The 19,152-nt window shown below is 41.5% G+C and overlaps 1 protein-coding gene across 1 annotated transcript; it reads right to left on the bottom strand.

Annotated features, from left to right (window-relative positions):
* Nucleotides 1–974: 974 nt before the first annotated feature.
* hsd17b12a (hydroxysteroid (17-beta) dehydrogenase 12a) lies at nt 975–18,249 on the bottom strand. The gene is made up of 11 exons (XM_039808228.1): nt 17,894–18,249; nt 9,511–9,557; nt 8,640–8,715; nt 6,983–7,090; nt 5,634–5,698; nt 5,419–5,463; nt 4,969–5,003; nt 4,107–4,188; nt 3,840–3,905; nt 2,723–2,872; nt 975–2,342 (listed from the first exon to the last, which is right to left on the bottom strand). The coding sequence occupies exons 1-11, from the start codon at nt 18,069–18,071 to the stop codon at nt 2,202–2,204; spliced, it is 993 nt and encodes a 330-aa protein (XP_039664162.1). The 5' UTR covers nt 18,072–18,249; the 3' UTR covers nt 975–2,201.
* Between the last annotated feature and the right edge of the window lie 903 nt (nt 18,250–19,152).

Genomic DNA, 19,152 nt, shown 5'->3' with positions numbered 1-19,152 from the left:
AGTAAATAGGTTCCGCAACTTTTTTGTCTCTGTCTCAATATTTGGCTGGGTTGTCAAAGGCAGCGGCTCAGTTTATTCCCTATGAATCTATAACAGTGTATCATATCTCATTAACGATCATATGTGTTGAATGAAAACTCTTAATCTCCAAAGCAACTAGTTACAGCTGAAAAATAAATTAGTGCAGTAAAAAATGAGAATATTTCCTACTGTCACGTAGTGGAGAAGTATAAAGTAACAAATGTCAGTATAAGTACTTTTAAGAATAATACTTAAGTAAATGTATATACTTTCCACTGCTGGATCTGGATCACAAAAAAAAAACAGTGTTAAAGTGATCCAGATCCAGTGGTGGAAAGTAACTAAATACATTTACTGAAGAAGGCTACTGTTAACAATGACAGTTTTGAGTTACTCATACTTTACTTGAGTACTTAATACTTTTTCTCCACTACATTACAGTAGGAACTATTCCACTAATGTCAGCTATTACTAGTTTCTTTGCAGATTTAGATTTTCCATTTGAAACATGATCATTAATGATTATATATTGTTTTACAGTATATACACAACAATATAACTACTTACAATTAGCTTCACCTTGATGAGCAACAATATTTGTGTTATTGCAACAGTACAAATAACCAATTGCATAATACAGTACACATTTGTGAGATTATTCTCCATAGGCCTACTTTGATAATTATAGGCTATAGTATGCGGATAATTATAACTATATTGTTTTACTAATTTATTTTAGGTAAAAAGGTTTATTGCAGGATTTTTAACCAGATACTAGTATATTTACACTAATACTTTTACTGAATGAGTACTTCTTCCAGCACTGTAAAGATCTCATTGGGTTTATTGTGCTACTGAGCCAATATTATAGCCCAAGAATCCCACAAGTTGTCTTTTAGTCAACTATTAGGGAAAAAATAAAATAAAGTAAAAACCACGCAATTACACAACACTTTTTCTTTACGCCATAACTTTTATTAAACAGTAGAAAACATGAGATGCCAGGTATATAAATGTTAACTGTGCATTTTACAAGCATATTAAACAACTTAGATCTTAGTTAAGGCACAGGTCAGACCAAGTCATATGGGGTATCCAATTGTGCACCAACAGTGTAAAGAGGAGCAGTTCTGTTTTTGAAGCAAACAGTATGTGAACCAATCTGTAGGTAATGATGCAAAACCTTCACATTTGTTTTAACTTCAACTGGAGGGATAATTGCTCCACAATGAATTGAGAAGATTCTCAATTCCTGTGAATTCCTTTCAAAACACACTTGAGGAACCACCGTAAATATGCAGCGGTTAAGGAGGTTTTCCATTGTCGGTTAAGGTTTACATCTTTAATAAAAAAAAAAAAAAAAAAATAAAAAAAAAGCACAAAAGAAGAGCAACTGTGTAGTTCACATGGACATCGCACCAGCTGAATTACATCCTTTCATAATACATTTTAAACCAGTCAACACCCGCTCATTGAATCTGACCATTTTCAACATTAATGTCAGTAGAAAGGGAATGTGATGAATGAAACAGTTAATAACCATGTGAAAAAAACGGTTTATAACAAGTGCAGCAACAACCTACCACAAAGTATCATCTTTAAATATACTGTAAACACACTAATTGTAGAAAAAAGGTAAGAGAGCAAATTCATGATAATAGCAGTTCAGTAATACAATTAAACAGATGTGTAAAAAAGCAGAAATTGCCAACTTTAAATGGCTCAATGATTTGTAAACAGGACTACGTTGAAAAGGTCTGAGTTTGTCTCGTGTGTTCAAATATAAAATAAATATTTATACATAAAAAAGATGCCCACCACCATTATCCACTGCTTACAACAGCAGGGCTAACAAAGCACTCTTATTTAAATTTTTTGGGTTGCATTATTTCCACCATCAGTGTCAAGATGTATTATGTCCTTTGCCAAGAGCAGCTTTTTATTATCACTTCAGCTCATGCCTTCTTTGGCTATTTCTTTCCAAACAAATCACATCAGAGTTGGTTTTAAACACAAAGTTATACACATGCTTTTATGTGCACATTTATTGAGGGCGCAAATGTGAAATATCAGGCAAACCTTGATGATAAACCAGAGATACAAAAGAGAATATTTCCTTTCCTTAGACGCTGCACCGGGTCGGGACACAGTGGCTGCCTGCAGATTCGTCAGCCCGTCTCCTATTCACTCTTCAGACGTTGTCCGTTCCTCTGCTCCCGCAGCTTCCTTCTCTGCAGGTATCCGGTACGCTGCTGACGGTTCATTTGGGCTCCAAAGAAGATGACGAGGTTGATTGGCACAAGCTTGGTGGTCAGCCAACCCTGCAAGGAGAGAAACGACACAACAAAAGAGGTGTGTGGGTTTACAATCAACTTGACCAATATAGGTTTCAGGATTTAATCTTAAAATGAATTTGCAAAAAAAAAAAAAAAAAAAAAAAAATGGAAAGAAATAATGCAAATCATGCAACATCCAAGGCTGCCATTTCTATTATTTTATAGCATTTAATAGTTTCTACAAATTGGTTGATTAAGACAAGCAGCCTGGATGTTTTTGCTGAAACTGGATATTCATTTCATTAAAAGTCCTCAAGGGGGATTAAAATCAACTCCTAAACCAGAAAGTTCAGTTTAAGACAAGTTAAAGTTCACCCTAATGTATTCCTGGATAGGTTCAGTATTTTGAGGTTTGCAGTTCTTACCATGACAGCATGGGGGAAATAGCCATTGGTCTGGCCCTGCAGACCCACAGTGGCGAGCTCAGCTGCCACATAGCGCTCTGGGGTGGGCTTGTCTAGGGTGGGCTTCCTGATACGAGTCATTTTAGTGGCCACAAAGAAGGGCAGCACGCTCTGCAGGAAGACAAGGGAAAATGTGAGATGAGCTCAAAAAACAAAATCAAGCTCTTGGAAAAAAAAAAAAAAAAAAAACAACAACAACTTCCTGGCCCAACCACAAATTAAAATAAGAAATTCCTTGGCCTTCCTTAGGTTAACATTGTTCAACTCCCACAGTTGAACTCCAGATTTGCAGCAAACACAAAGATGCATCATGTGTCCCAACCACTGGCACTGCAAGATTAACTCAAAATACATAAAATCATTGCTGTAAACTGGCCTGATCCAGTTTTCCACTCGCAGATCAGTCTGGCATCTTGATAGAGAATATTTGGAGCCATTCGCCAAACGACCGGGCCAATCAGTGTTGGTTTTGAGGCAGGTTTAGGTGGTGATAGACAGATGGTTTATCCAAGCAGCTAACTAGTATTTTCGCCCCTTCCCAAAAGTTCTCCAACGGAAAGTTCCCAGATACATATGCTGAGCAAATGCAAAGCGATCCATCTGGCGGAGTCAGGTTACTGATGACTGGGGTTATCAGGTGAAAATACACTCAGGGTTTGCTGAGGTGAAACTGCTGTACACACTTCAACCATCAGGTGGCACACGAGTGAATGCTACAGAGGTTGCTAAAAACAGAACAAACAAGTCTCATGTGGAACAACATATTTTCAAAAATGCCTCTGCTGTAAAAATGCACAAGTCATTCATTGCCCTTTAGGCAGGATTGGCTGAGAGCAACAAGTTGGATTTTTTTTACTTTGAGTAATCTATAGCAAAGGTTTCTATTAACCCTCCTCCCCCACCCCGAGTATGGTTTGAGCTACCGCCTTTCAAAGTTAGGGGAAACAGTTCCCTCTTCCTAGAATCTGTCTTGCTCAAAAAGCTTAATCTTAGGTGTCCCAACAGTTGATAACATCTTGGGCAAAAACTAAAATCATATGCAGGGTGGAAGAGAGGAGCAGACAAGCCCCAAACTCACCTGAATGATGATGCCATGACGCCTGTATTCTTCCTGAAGGCCACGAGAGAAGAAATCCACAAAGGCCTGCACAAAAGGAGGATGAAAGATGGTACATTTTAATACATAAGTCAGCTAAATGTTGGTCTGTTATCAGAACCTCCAAATAGGGCAATACAAGGAAGGATTGGCTTGATGAAACAAGCAAGATACTGACCAATATTATGACACATTTCAGTTTCCAAAGAGAAGTTTTGTTTGTTTATTAGGTAGCAATGGCACACATACCTTTGAGGCAGAATAGACTGTAAGCAGAGGGAGGGGGTACATGCCACTGGCAGAAGAGATGTTCAGGATAACACCTTTGGACCTGAGAAAAACACAAGGTGATTTAGGACAATAACTTTACTTTGTTGTGATGGCAAGAGTCAGTCAGAGTTTTGGAGGACTGAATTAAATTAGAGGACTCAAAACTCATGTTTTGATGATGTGGCAGTGGTCAAAGTTACACATCACAGAGGCTTCATTGTTCACTTGGAATTTTGTCAAATCAATAAAGCCTGCTGAAAATCCTCAAATTTAAAAAACGCTGCTACCATAACAATCTACATAACAGGGCTTTCCTCAAGATGTGTAGCACTGCTCCCAGATCAGTGCAATACATTATTTTCAAAAGTCACACTTACAAATACACAAAGTGATGCTCAACACACAAACAGTGTGGTAGGGGCCGTGTGTGTTGCCATGGCAGCCTGTTGCTGCAGTGATGTAGTGGAGCTACACTCTAGCCTCACACGGCACCAAATGTGCCTGTGCTGCTATTGGCCAGCAGGAGTCACATGGGAACAGAGCAGCCAATCGGGTGGGAAGAGCACTTTGTGTGAATTGAAAGCTTGTCAGCATTGCGAACAAAGGAGGAGAGAAAAAGAAATGCAGTGATGGAAGTGCTTGGTGAAGATTTCTTAGCTCCCTTCTCAATAAAAGAGTCACCTTTATGAAGTGTAATCTACCAGATACTGTTCTTGGAAAACAAGGTTTTGTTTAATTTTGAGATTCCTTGTGCAGCTCTGTGCCACCATCCCTCATTTACGACACTGATATTTGACTGCAGTCATGTTGCAAAACATGGAAGCCTATCAATTTAACTCACCTCTCAGCCATTCTAGGCAGCACCAGACGGGTCATCTAAAGAAACAACACCACAAGCTCAGTTATCATCAGCGGTCAACACAAAAACAATGATAAAACTCATGAAGGAGAACAGGGGGACTGGGAAATAGTTTTATTTAATAAATAAAAAGACTAAAAGTAAGAGGGGGAGAGTGAGACAGGCAGAGACCAACAGAGAGAGAGCGTTGCGTGGGTGGCAAGTACAGACAGCGTTGGTGTAGTCCACCGTTGCTTTGGGAACAACAGAGACACTGCAGGTACCATGGTAGAAACAGCAGAAAAAGGAGGAGAAGAACAAAAAAGGGGGAAAGTGATAAGAAAAGTGATACCCATGAATGAGTTTCAAACTGTAAACAAACACTTTTTGAATACATTTTGAATATTTCGTCCCTGAAGAGCAAAAGTGTGACGACGTTCAAGAGAAACTTACCTGGCACACTGAGGTCATGTTGACGTTGATCATGTTTGTGATGAACTGAAACACAGAAAACACAGGTCAGCTAAAATTTATCACAGCAGATATAAAAGAAAGCAGATTGGTGTATTAGATAAAACTATGGGGCATGGGAATTAATTTGCTTCCCCTCCACAGGCTTAGGAGTCAGCTCCGTTATTTTCATTTGCTAAATAATAAAGAAAACTCACGTTGTCCAGATCAGGAATATGGAGGTAGTACTCAGGGTAGGCGTAGGACACACCAACATTGTTGACTGTGGAAAACAAGAAAAGAGATATATATATCTATATATCTATATATATATATATATATATATATATATATATATATATATATATCTATCTATCTATCTATATATATATATATATACACACACACACACACACACACAGATGCTGGAGAAATCAAACTAGCTAAAATTTCTACCATAAGGTGGCAGCAAAAGCAAACAAGATAGAAACCGGCTTTTACGCCACACCTTACAACCAGTAGAGAACAATTGGCATAATAAGGACAAAGAGTTCCTTAAATGTTCCAACCTAAATGTACGATGTGAACATGATTCTAAACGCCTACAATTACAAACTTGTAGTGCAACTTTAAACATACCATGAGTCCTGATATCAGTGTTAAAATAATGTTCCCTGAAAAGTCTTGAAAGCTCGAACTGCAGACACATTCATAAAAAAATAAAAAATAAAATAAAAATAAAAAAGCACAAGAGTATTCATCCTTTGGGTTCTGGTAATATGTCTCCTTTGGTATAATCTCACCATTATAAAACAGTCAGTCAATGTGCACATCACACTTTTTCTGTCAGGCAAAGTTGACAAAGAAGTCCAGTATCTAAATTAAGAGTTTCAAATGAATCAAATTGCTCCACTGTTCAGAGAGTCAGGAATTCACACCACAGTAAGTGTTGAATTATTTGACTGATGCATGTAGTGAAATAGGTGGTTTGCCAACAGTGAAATAAAGGCCAAACTGTCTTTGTACATGACAACACCCTTCAAACCCATGAATTATGTCCAATTTTGAATAGTACTGACTATAAGCGTCTCACTTCATGCTTTTTACCCCCCCCCCTGATCAGATTCACACAGTCATACCTGGAAGCTGCCCAGTACAACCACAGTCTGATCTGCTGGCCACTGAGCAGCTCCACTGAGCAGCTCCACTGGAGCGGTTGGGGTTTAGGTAGTGGTGGTAATGAGGGAGGGACAAGTGCTGTTCTTTCACTTTCCCCACCCAGATTTTATCCTGTCGGTCTGGGGATTGAACTGACGACCAAGCTTGTGTCTCTAACCTTTAGGCCACCACTGGTATTTTTTCCAAGTGGTAAGTGATTTATATAGTTTGCCTTGTACTGTTTGGCTCTCTTATGTGTGCAATACAACATGTTCTTACAGTACGTTAACTGCACTGAAGACAAAACCAAATCTTTTTCAAATATGTTGACATGCAACTGGTGCCTGCACGTCATCATTGGACAGAAGGATGAATGAACACACTGTCCTGAAAACAAATCAGTTCTTACCAAGAACACCTATCTCAAGACCAGCCAGCCCTGCCTCGATCTTTTTGTAGATGTCCATCTTGCCAAAGTCAACTGCAATGGTCCTGGTCTCCACTTTAAACTGGTCCTCTGTGAAGGGAGAAACAAGTGTCCTTTAAGGTTACAATGATCGATGCATGGCAATGGACAAAAAGTGTTTATAGGAATGAGACAAGACCAAAGTTTAGAAGGATACCAGTTTAAGGTAATGAATTTGTATTCACACTGAACTCACATCACGCATTCATGGGTCACAAATAAGCCAGCATTACATGGCCCAACAACAGAGCAATCCCCAGTTTCCTGAACACAGTCACTGTCAGACTTGAACTGAAGAGGGCACTGCATACCAACAAACCAGCCGAGTGATCTTCTCTCCCCCTCTACCCTCCCTTCACTCCCTCGTCATGTTTGACGCGCCTGCTGAAATTAGAATTTATTGTCCAAAGACAAGCTGATAGGTGGCGGAGGGAGATGTAAAAGCAAAATTCTTGGGATGTGCCTCGGCAAAGACCAGTAGCGTGTCAAGGTATATTCAGCTTTAAGACAAGATAAAGAGGGGAAACCTAGAAGGAATGCAAGTAACAAACAAAAAGGGGTGCTAGGGGTTGGGAGCCTCCGTGAAATCTATATCCAGATTATTTTTAGTCATCACAACCACTTTGTGTCCATGTCAAAGAAAATGATATAAGCTGCATTGAACATTGTAGCAAAGCAGAAATTTAAAGGCTGAGTAATGGAGGAGTAATTTGGGGTTGCCAGGTAGGTGCGATCAAAAGTCAAGAGCCGTTTGCATAAGAGAGAGGAGAAACATTGACAGTAAAATTATAGGTGGGACAGGGTGGGTTGCCCGGTTACATGCCAAGGAGGTGTTTTGTCAGACTATTCGTGAGGGAGGAGTGCCAGAGTTTGGCACGCCGCATCCCGCTCGTGACTACCCATCAGCCCCCTCTGTGGACTTGAAGCACGACAGGGGAAATTGCGCTGTGGGAGACGTCAGAGATAGATGGAAAGAGCGAGACAGGGAGAGGGCACTATTTGAACAGGGGAGGCCACTCACCATTCAGTCTCTGTTAAAATCTGGAGACAGGCCAGAAAGGAGGAGGGGAAAAGTTTTTCCTTTGCAATGGAAGCTCATTTTCCGTTTGTGTAGACTTGAATGAAGAACGCCTGGATGGTTTCTAACAAATATCTCAGATGAACATGTCTCTCAATACGTTTTTTTTTTTTTTTTAAATCAAACCAGATATTTCAGTTGTTTTTCTTCATATCGACAGTGAGGAAGTAAAACACAGCCTGACATGTTGGCTGCATGTTTCCAATTCACCAGCACTCAATAAAGGCATGACTTAACGAGGTTTAGAGCATGAGAGAAAAAAGGGATTTAGGATAAATCTGAAAAGTGAAACTTCTCACAAAATAAATTCTGTTAAACAAACATTCTGTTTATGAAAAAGGAAGTTGCAACACTTTGAAGAGAGATCATCCAAAATAAACATACGCCAACTTGTTTTTTGTCCTCAAAACCCCTTGATTATTTTCTCTCCTTTTTTGAGGCTATTCTAAATCCTTATGGTCGAGGGGATGCCCTGATTTGGCACTGGCAGGTCTGGATGACACACACACTTTACACACTTACTAAGTGACTTTGCCACATCATCCAGCTTGTCCTGGGAGCGACTGATCAACATCATGGCAAATCCTCGACGTGCCAGCTGGAAAGGAAATACCAATTTGTAATAATTTGAATATATTGACATTAAAATACAGTCCTGGCAACTACAGATGGAAGCAAGAGGAGACAGACATTTTTTTACTTTAGTGCCCAGAAATGTGAGACATTTTTCTGTATCATTTTCATATAATATAATATTCTAACTCTGAAGTGTTGTAATTAAGTTTGCATTTCTCAGCTTTCGATGAGTATGCTTCAACTCTTGATCTGACGATGGGAGAGCAATGCCAACAGATAATCTAAATGTATGCAGTGGCCATAGATGATCATTTATCTCTGTCTGGATGTGTAAACTCTGTTGTTGTGCTCACTTTGTTGGAAGCATGCTTGTTGGACGCACTTTAGGGCACAGAGGTGGAATTATCATGTTCCAGGTGACACCAGAATTCAAGACGTGCATTTCTGCATAAACCTAACATGCCGAAAAACCCTGCAGCATAAATGGTGGACTACTGTTGCGTGACAAGCGGCTAGTCCCACTGTGGCACCAATAGCTATAGTATGAGTCAAAGGCCCTACATGACATCATACAGCTAGCACACCCACACAAGTATGAGCCAAATATGTGGCAGGGTAGCCCCTGTTCAATGTGTGCTTGTTACCTCTGTATGAGCTCTTGTTGATGAGCCTGAAGTGTGTGTGTGAGGACCTTCTTCCACATTAATAGGCCTGTAAGAGATCTACCTTACCGTGGCCTATGCGTGAACACGGGTGTGTGTGTGTGTGTGTGTCAATTTTGCCAGGAACGAAATAAATATGGGCAGAGGCGCCTTACCTCTTCCGCATAGGATTTCCCGATTCCATCCGTGGCTCCCGTCACAACTGGAGAGAGACAGAAGAAGACAAAGAGGTTACCATTGGTTTTCTTTATAGCATTCACTGTAGCAGGGCAGGGGTCTGTTCAACTAATCTTCTTAAAAGTCCAATCACAGTTTGTTATCTTTGTATTTTGTGACAGCAACACAACCTAATAGGATCCTCTTTGTTCACAGGCTTACGACACACCTTCACATCAGGTTTGACCACTTCCAGTTGTCACCATAATAGCTGCTCAGTGACCCAACATGGAGATAAGCCCGGGGCTCTTTACGGGTGACAGACGAGACCTTCATATGAAAGCTTTAACATTGAGCAAATCCATTCTGGGCCACGCCCCGCAATACTATTCACCTTCCATTTAGAAAAGCCTCTCTCTAAGCTCTACAATCAAAGCTTTTTCATCAGTCAAGTAGTTTTCTTTTGGATGAGATGCTTACATGGCATCCATTCTCAAAGTACACACAAAAGGTAGTGTGCAGTTCAATATTGGCGCCGATATGCAAACAATACAACCCAAGATAATGAGTCAAATAAAGATTAAGCTACAAAGACAACAGAGGGGAAGGAGATTGTATAGAGGCGGAGATAAGATGGTATAGATTAAAGCAGAACAAAGTTAGAAGACAGTAAAGGATTCACAAAGCCCTACCTCACTGGGAGCAGCTCCTGCTATGCAAAATAGGATTTTGCAAATAATGTTTATCTGACTGGTAAATGAAGTGCAGCTGCAGTTTAGACAAAGAGGGAGTGGAATGGTAAAAAACCAGACCGGATCAGAACGGTTTGGCAAAATCAGAGGAAAGATTTCATAGAAGAGCAAAAGATGGTAAAGAAGCTGAATTGTGGGGAGACTGAGACCGAGAGAGGGAGCTGATGTTCCTGTGTTTAGAGTTCTCCTCACCTTGTCAAGCAAGCAGGGCTATTTTTAAACATTCACTGCCTGTCAACCCCGGCTCCTTCATGACTGACAAAGAAGGGGTGTGTGTGTGTGTGTGTGTGTGTGTGTGTGTGTGTGTGTGTGTGTGTGTGTGTGTGTGGGGACGGGGGGGACAAGACATAATAAAAAATAAAAAAAGGGGGAGGGATTGGGGTACTCAAAGACACACACACACACAAAGACACACACACACACACACACACACAGTTGTGCATTATGAAAATATAAGCAAGGCTTGATAAAAGATTAATAGAGGTAGAGGACATTCTCTGGCAAGGAGCTGGAGAGCAGGAAAAAGACAAGATGAGAGAGGGGATGCAGAGAGGAGGGAGTGATGACGAACATGGAACAGGAGGAAGGAGGAGGGTGAAGTGGGGTAGGAGGGGGAGTGAGGAGGGATCCTAGGGGTGGCTAAAAATAGAACTGGAAGCAAGCAAGCAAGAGAATGAATGAGTGAAGGAGAAAAAAAAAAAAAAAAAAAAAAAAAAACAGAATAGAGATGACGGTGGAGGAGAGAAGATCAAGTGACTGAATAAGGGAGAAGAGGGGAGAGAGAGAGAGTGTAGTCAAAAGAGAGCAGAATCCCTGGTTATTTTTAAAATAACTGTTAAGAATGAAATGCTCAGCGGTAGAAAAGCATCAATGGGCACAGGCTGGACCAAATCAGGCTCTCGTTGCAGATACAGGTGGGGGGCAAACAGAGGGAAGGAATGGCTACATTTGCTGCAAAGTAAAATGGCTGAGGAGCGGGGGACAACAACCGCTGCGACATAAAATAAAATAAATCCGCCTTTTCCAATATAATCTAGTGATGTGAATAAGACTGTTTTGAGCTACAGGGTTCATACTCTACACACAAATCTATAACATGTATGCCAAAATAAATTACTTATGCAAGTTTTGAATTTTTCTGATGAGTTGAAGGAGTAAAACGAACAAGAAATGAGAATGAAACCGTTTAGAACATAAAACCAAATGACAGTTACAAGGTTTCTCGATGGTGACAGCAAGACAGCCTTTGAGACATACGGAATAGTGCACTGACCACATTCCTGTCACACAAACCCCACAGAAAGGCAGCTGGGATGTTACGCGCTTCCATGACAGAGTTTCAGGTGCAGAGAATCGCACCTGCATGTGAGAATGTCAAAATACACTTATATCACCGACATTTGAACTTCAAGGAGAGTGTGCAAGAATGCGTTACGTGCCAAAACATAATGAACGTTTGTAAAGAACATTTGGTACTTAGCAGTGTGCCATGTGTCAGTTGTGCATTGTGTGTCAGGCTGTACTTATGTTGAGGCTATGCATGCCATGCATTTTAAGAAAACAAAAAGTAGTGTCTGTATTATCTCCACTATTCAGGCTCATTTCCTCCCCCCCACCAAAAAATAAATATCCATCACTAAACAGGTAAAATTCTTCCCACTAGCCAAGTCTGCTGCATTTCAAGTGGAAAGGCTCCAATGAAAAATCTCCACTACAGAAAACAGGAAAAATAAGTCACCAATTCAACTCCTACTGATGAACAAGCATAACACAACATCCAAACATTGTTCAGTCACAAAAACACACAACACCCCAGTGCTCCCAGCAGAACTTAATTCCCCTCATGTGAGCAATGCATTACATCTGATACAAACAGATGTAATGTAACAAAAAAAGGGTATACACAAGCAAGCACCTCACTGACGCTGAGAGAAGACGCACACACACTGACAACAAAAAGGATAAAAGTGTGTTGATGGGGCAACTACGTACGAGAGTGATGTGTACAAATGAAAAATAAATGGAGATTTGGGAGAGGCCAGGGAAGAGGAGTGTGCGAATCCATGAAAGTATTAATGTGTCTGTTGACAGAGAGGATGAGTGCACTGCTGCCTCTTATTCATTCCCAGCAACGACGGTCTGAACCCAGTTTCCCCCATTCCAACGTCTCAGAGAGAACTGGTCCACCATGTTGGCTCTGAAGTGCCCTGACGGTGGCGCAAATGTGCCGCAGCTCTGCTTAGTGCTGCACATCACGTCCAGTGGTTTTGACATCCCCCAGCCTTTTCTGTCTCCCTCCCTCCCTAGCAGCGGAGCAGCCCCTGCCTGCTCACTATTCCGAGGGTCTAAAAAAAGCAGCAGGAGGAGTAAAAATAGCAGCGCGCCTGCACTGCCTCGTCTGGGAGCTGCCTGCCTGCTGCAGCACCTGAATACCAACAAGATCCCCCACCACCATCACCACGACGACCAGGCCGCTGCTGCATCCTCAGCCCTCCACCTATAGCCCTGATGCCACTGCACTCCACTGCAGGCTGGGAAAAAATAAAAACCAAAAACACAAGATCTGATCAGATGAGCAGTGGAAAAAGAGAAAAACGGCAATCACAAAGGCCACCGATACATGTGAAGATTTTTTTAATTTAAATTAACGTGGACTGCATGAGAAGGGCACGTGTGAGGATGAGCAGTTCATATAAATAAAAAAAAAAAAAAAAACATATCTTTATGAATATGGAGATTCAGATTTCCATTAATTCACTGATTATTCCCTCTCAAGATGAAGGTGTACCGATTAGTAAAATAAGATAAGAGTTTGGTCGTAGAGAAAGCTGGCATGCTCTCAACTATCAGTTACCCACAGGAGTTCTTTTTGGAAGATTCAACTTCCAATGCAAAAGGGAGAGCGAGACAGCTAAAATGAGCACAAAACCCAAATCCCCAATTAAGATTCTCCGTGAGGAGAGACTGCGGTCCTTGTATGCCCTGCTCTCGTTACGTACAGTTATGTAATCTGTCGCACCCCAAATTCTCCTATCAACGAGCAGCACTTCATATACACACACACACACACACACGCACACACACACGCGCGCGCACACACGCACGCACTGTCCCACAAAAGACTGACGGCGACACCTCCCTATTACATTTCAACAGATACTCACAACTGAACAAACTTGCCTTTGGCATGTTAGACTGCAACCAATGTGAGACGTCACTTTCCAGAAGCCAATAAACCACCAATTCCAAGTATGCTGGTGGTCCAGTATTTTGCGTTTAGAAAACAAGACTGAGCATCTTCTTCATTATTGAACTTAATGCCCTCATTAAGTTGGTTGGGTATATGTGAAATGTGGCTAAGCTGGAAAGTCGTTAAACTTTAGTTGTAAAGTACATGGCTTAAAAAGACCAAAAGTGTAAATAAGTATTTTGTGAGCTGCTGATGCTTGGACTAGAAATATAATGCTGAAAAGGGGCCTTTTCTAGGTTGATCATTTAAGAAACTCAAGCAAATACCAGTTCACTTCATCACTCAATAGCTGAAAAAAAAAAATAAATAAAAAAATAAATAAAAAAGTCAATTAGTTGATCAACAGAAACATTATCTGCAATTATTTCAAGCAAAAATACCCAACATTTTCCTTCTTTCTAGCCTCTCAAATTGTGAGCATTTGCTGCTTTTCTTCGTCTTATACGATAATTAACCCGATTTGTCTTCAGGTTTTAGACAGTTGGTTGGACACAAGCAATTTGAAGATGCCACTTTGGGCTTCAGGAAATTGTACAGGCTTTGACCATTTTCTACAGTACAATGGAGAGATGGAGTGAGTGAGGGAGGGATTGAGGAGAGCTTGAAATGAAGGAGATGCTGAGGATTTTTTTCTCCTTTTTTACCGAGCATCCCTGGCTCTGGCACGTGTCACAGAGCGTGTTTATCACATGAACCACGGTTCTCTCTCTGCCCACACAATCTCTCTGATACAAAGCACTAGGGGGAAGCACATTCACAAGCATGAAGAAGTTGAAACAGATAAATGTCATTCACATGTGCATTTTTCTTACCATGAATGAAAACTAATGGCTATTCATTAAACACTGAAATTTATTCTCCCATAATAATTAAAACACCACCCTGTGACTCTTGAGTCACTGCAGTTTGTGTTGATAAACTTGCACACCCCCCAATTGTTTCTTCCTGGAGTCAAAGCAAACTCAAATTCTTGCGCAAGTGCTTACCCAAGTCGTTTTTATTCTTGTGCTGTTCTTATGAGTGGCTGCATTCTTATATAATAAGACCATTCAATAAACTATAATGTCAAAGGGAGGAGGGCGGCACTTCTAAGGCACATGTCACATCACTACCCACGCAAAAAGCTCCCTTTGGTCTAATTTACTTCCCTATAATAGAGTTTCTCACACACTCAACAGAACAGGCACTGACTCTTATATAATATGAGATGCTGGAGGCTAAGAGTGTGGAAAACTGGGTACTACTACACATAAGAGTGAAAAGCTGCTCCACTGGAAATAAAAGCATAGATATTGAACACTGCATCATAAAGAAAATCTACTAAAATACCATAAAATACTTAAAAAAAAAAAAAGTCAACTCCAAGACTAAATATCTTTAAAATTTCAGGAATCTACCCTTCTTCTGATGCACCCATTAGTCTTCCTCCAAATCTGCTAAGAAATTAAACAGATAAAGATGTGCGTGTTCTTGAGAACAGCCAGGATTTTGCTCAAGGTTTAGAAAAAAATAAAATAACTGAGCTGCAGACTGTGATTGGGCTGGCAGGAGGGTAAGTATGTGCGTGTGTGGATGCCCAGTGCAGTAGAGAGGCTGGGGAAGCCGCCTTCACCCATTCTGCAGTGCTGCCGTTCTGCCGCTAGGAGTCTCCTCCACTAAGGGGGAAGACCAACAGAGGAACTCCAGAGAAATCCGTGCTCTCCTCTGCATGTGGAGCTGCAGAGCTTCAGCACAGAAAGATGTGCAGTGATAACATGGAGGAATAAAAAAAATAAATAAAAAAAATAAAAAACTAATTTACTTATGGGAAGTAGTGGTTACCAGGCTTCACCTCACCTGCACACACAAACCTGTCTGACAAGGAAATGCCAGTTGTCTATGTTGTAATAACAGCCATGTGGATTAGCAAACGTGGCACATTTAAAAAAAAGTCAGTCTAAGAACCCCTTCTACTGGTGAATTAAATGTGATTCCTTGAAATAAGTGTTCAATGGTTGCTTGACTAGCAAATATCCTCCCCTTACTTTATCACATAAAGTCAAAGTAAAAATACAAACCCACAGACTTATTTAGTCCAACTAACAAATTAAACTTATGTATTTCAAATTACAGTAGGTTGATGTTAAGGTCTATTTATCTTCAGTCCACAATTCAGATATAGCATAAAGAAGCTTCAATGACACTGAGTGAATATGTACTGCCAAGGGTAGATACAAAAGGTTTGGTAGGTATTATGTGACGGAAAGAAAGAAAAATATTCAGGGGAGATTTGAAAAAAAAAAAAAAAAAAAGGTAAATGCTTAAAAATCCTACAAAAAGCACTTTCTGTGGAGCAGCTTCAACACCGCATTACATTTTCACCGAGCCTATTCAATGAATAGTTTTAACTTGTTGCAACAGGTGCATAAGGTTTTTTTTAAGTGAAAAAAAAGGTGGAGACACGAGTCGCACCACTTAACGTAAGAGTACGAAATAAAATCACAGCACTGCCTGAGCTGGTCAGACCTGCACATCTGGTACAACCAGCTGAGGAGGACACCTCATCACTAGCAAACATCTACCCTCCTCCACTTGTTCACTTTCTGCCATGGGTTCAACCGTTTGCTTGTCAGACTGTTGCCAGGAACTGGTTTCAGGGAGTGGCATGAGAGTTCAAATGTTAAGAAAAAAAAAGGTTCAGGGAGTGGCATGAGAGTTCAAATGTTAAGGAAAAAAAAAAAAAAAAAAGGTATACAAGAATAAATGTGGCTGGTGTGGAAAAGTTATAGTTTCAATTAACCCATAGATTAGTAAAAGATTATTTTCTAAAACAAAAAACCTGATGGTTTAGAACATTTCCTGCACTCTTAAAACTGAGTTCTACAGAATCACAGGAGTTTCATTTGACTCATAATACTTGATGCAATTAAAGCCTGAGAAAAAGGTTCTTTACTGCACCAAAAACGGGCACAAGCCTGAGGAATAATTTCTTAAGAGCGCAGGAAGGAAACAACTAGTGCGAAGTCAGAGCTATATCTGAGAAGGTGCTGGGGGTGCTGGAGGTGGAGTGAATGGGGGGGGGGGAGAATCAGTTTATATACAGTATGACCAATGGATGACGAAGCGATGAACAAGCGCATGACTCATCGGTGTGCACCGGTATTCCTCCGCATACTCCAGCAGAACCACAAAAAAATAAATAAAAAAAGTACATTACACAATCCTAAATGCACCCTACCTTTGAGTCATGCGTTCATTCCCTCTTATGGCGCAAAGGGCATCAATTAAACACTTCATTTAAAAAAAAAAAAAAAAAAAAAAGACGATTTGGGAGGCAAATTGCAGATAACCGTGGGTTAAAACAAAACAAAAAACACTAAGCATTCAAATCATCCGGGTCATCTGGTTTAGGGGGGTTGGAGAGGGATTATCAACCTATCCTGATGCAAAGGGGAGCGTTCGGCAAATTGCGCAGCAAGAGGCTCCAGACGCAGCGGTCTTCTCCAAATAGGAGACTGGAGAAGTGGGTCAAGCTATGGCAGGGCGATTCCTATGAGACTAGGCTCTACCAAACCAAAATGCTTAGATTTGACTGCCAACTCGCTCCAATTTATCCAAGCACGTTGAAAAAGTACATTATAGTGTCAAATCCTATTAAAGACGTTTTAATCTTATCTAACAACGTGTAGGGCAAACGGAATGGGACAAGTAATGTGGCAAGGAATGATGTGCGAAAGAAACCGACGACACAAGCAAATGCATGACAAAACACCGCCTGAATATATTCATATGCAGAGTGAGGTAAAATATTAACACTGGTGTCCAAATGTTGGACAACCTACCTCAATGTGACATATTTTGAGGAGTAAAAAGCTATGAAAATTATCTAGATGTAGGTCACGTTTTAATTGGACATATGGGTTTGTCCTACATCATGCGGATGGGCTAATGTGGTTCAGTAGTGCGCTGGCTGAGAGCTCACCCACATAAAACAGATCTCTGAAAAGTGCGCATAGCCTGCGCAATTTGGCTACTGGCTCACCAATGTGGGGCACCCACCTACTGCTCCAAATGTGGGTGAAAACGCTGACTGGAGCCCGTAGCAGCAGACGGTGCTTGAGTTTGCCGCGAGAGAAGAACAAAAAAAAACAATTGAGCTAATAAGGACCATTATCTCGCCAGTCAATCAGCTGCTTACCTGCGCTTGTTACGCAACACCAACCTCTCCTTGAATTAAGCCACAAAACCGCTCCAGAATGCGCTCTTTTTTGTGCCAAAGTGAAGTTTGAGCTCAGTAACCTCTTGCTGGTGTTCGCACGTCGAGTCCACCTGCCTACTTTAGAGCTGCCCTCTTCGTGACCGTGATGTAGGTGGCGTGAAAATTGATGTGACCCAACTCACCTGCCCATTTGCCCAGCTTCGGAGAGAGCAGCTGCCCGTTTCCCAAGACCCAGATCCTAAAGCCTGAGAGCAGCCTGTAGAGCAGCCACAGCGCCAGAGAGGCCACAGTGAACGCGCCGACCCAGAAGAGAGGCGTCTCGGCCCTGCGGAGCGTCTCCTCAGCGTTCATCCAGTTCATGGCAGCGGCTCTCGGTGACTCGGCGTGTGTGAGAGTGTGGAGACCTCAATTTTAGGCAATGTGCTCTAATTTCCAAGCCACAACGTGAGAGAGAGTCCCTTTATAAGGAGGTTGTAGCATCACACACTCCCCCAACACTTGTCTAGCCTGATTTAAAGTGCACCGCGCACCTCCTACTCTGCCCCGCTCTCCTTTGCTCTTCACTCGCTGCAGTAGCTGTCTCTCGGCTGATCCACCCCGCCGGTTGGAGCATTTGCATGTCAATCAACTCCAGAGCTTCCCCCATTCATTCGATTTTCTGTATGAAGCAGGGTGGGTCAAAAGGAGACCGGGATAGGAAGCGATTGGGCAAACATTACGGCAGCTCCCATCTGGGGTCTGTCATTGGCTCTCGCCAGAGCAGGTTTGTCGGTTTCAGTCAGGATTATGAAACCCTCCAAACCCACGCTTTCGGAAAAAAACTGCCCACACCACTTTATGAATGAAAGGATTCTCTCATTGGTAAAACATGTGCACGTCCTCCCGCCCCTTGGGGTGCGATAGGAGAGAGTTTATTGGCTAAAGTGGTGCCAGTGTGGTGAGGTCCGCCTGTTCCCACCTAGGCATGACTCACTCGTCTATTTTAGGTATTCTATCTGCATCATACTGCTGAAAACCACAAAAAAAGTGGAAACAGGTGCAGTGAGACATTTTGGCGCATAGATTCACCCGTGTTGCGCCAGGTAACTCTTCCCCACTCGCCTCTGCCGCAACATGCGCGAGTACAGGCTACCCAAATGGAAAAAAAACTACAATCCCCAGTCCAACTTTCGCTTTTCAGACTCTCGCGAGAGTACCCCCATCGTAGTAAGTTCCTCATGCCAAACATTGAGGGGAAATGAGATGTGATGTGTGTGTTACATAAACACTGAGACAGGCATGTGAATTTCCATCGCTTTATTTCCTTTAACATTCCTATGCACATGAATAACCCAGACATGTTTACAGGCGCTGGATGTTTCAGCACAACCAGCTGTCCCGATTTTCTCCTCAGCAGTATGTGATTTCTGTTCCCAACTCCGACCCAATTTGCAACAGCATT

Source organism: Perca fluviatilis, chromosome 8 (assembly GCF_010015445.1).
Source record: "Perca fluviatilis chromosome 8, GENO_Pfluv_1.0, whole genome shotgun sequence".
NCBI classification, from domain to species: domain Eukaryota; kingdom Metazoa; phylum Chordata; class Actinopteri; order Perciformes; family Percidae; genus Perca; species Perca fluviatilis.
The sequence above is the reverse complement of the archived record's forward strand: the minus strand, read 5'-3'. Positions and strand labels throughout refer to the sequence as shown.

Excerpts from the sequence above, each read along its gene's own strand:
- hsd17b12a (XM_039808228.1), bottom strand. The coding sequence starts at position 18,071 with ATGAACTGGATGAACGCTGAGGAGACGCTCCGCAGGGCCGAGACGCCT. Across the intron at positions 5,004-5,418 it reads ACATGACCTCAGTGTGCCAG|ATGACCCGTCTGGTGCTGCC; the intron begins GTAAGTTTCTCT and ends TTGTTTCTTTAG. Across the intron at positions 2,343-2,722 it reads ATTTCCCCCATGCTGTCATG|GGTTGGCTGACCACCAAGCT; the intron begins GTAAGAACTGCA and ends CTCTCCTTGCAG.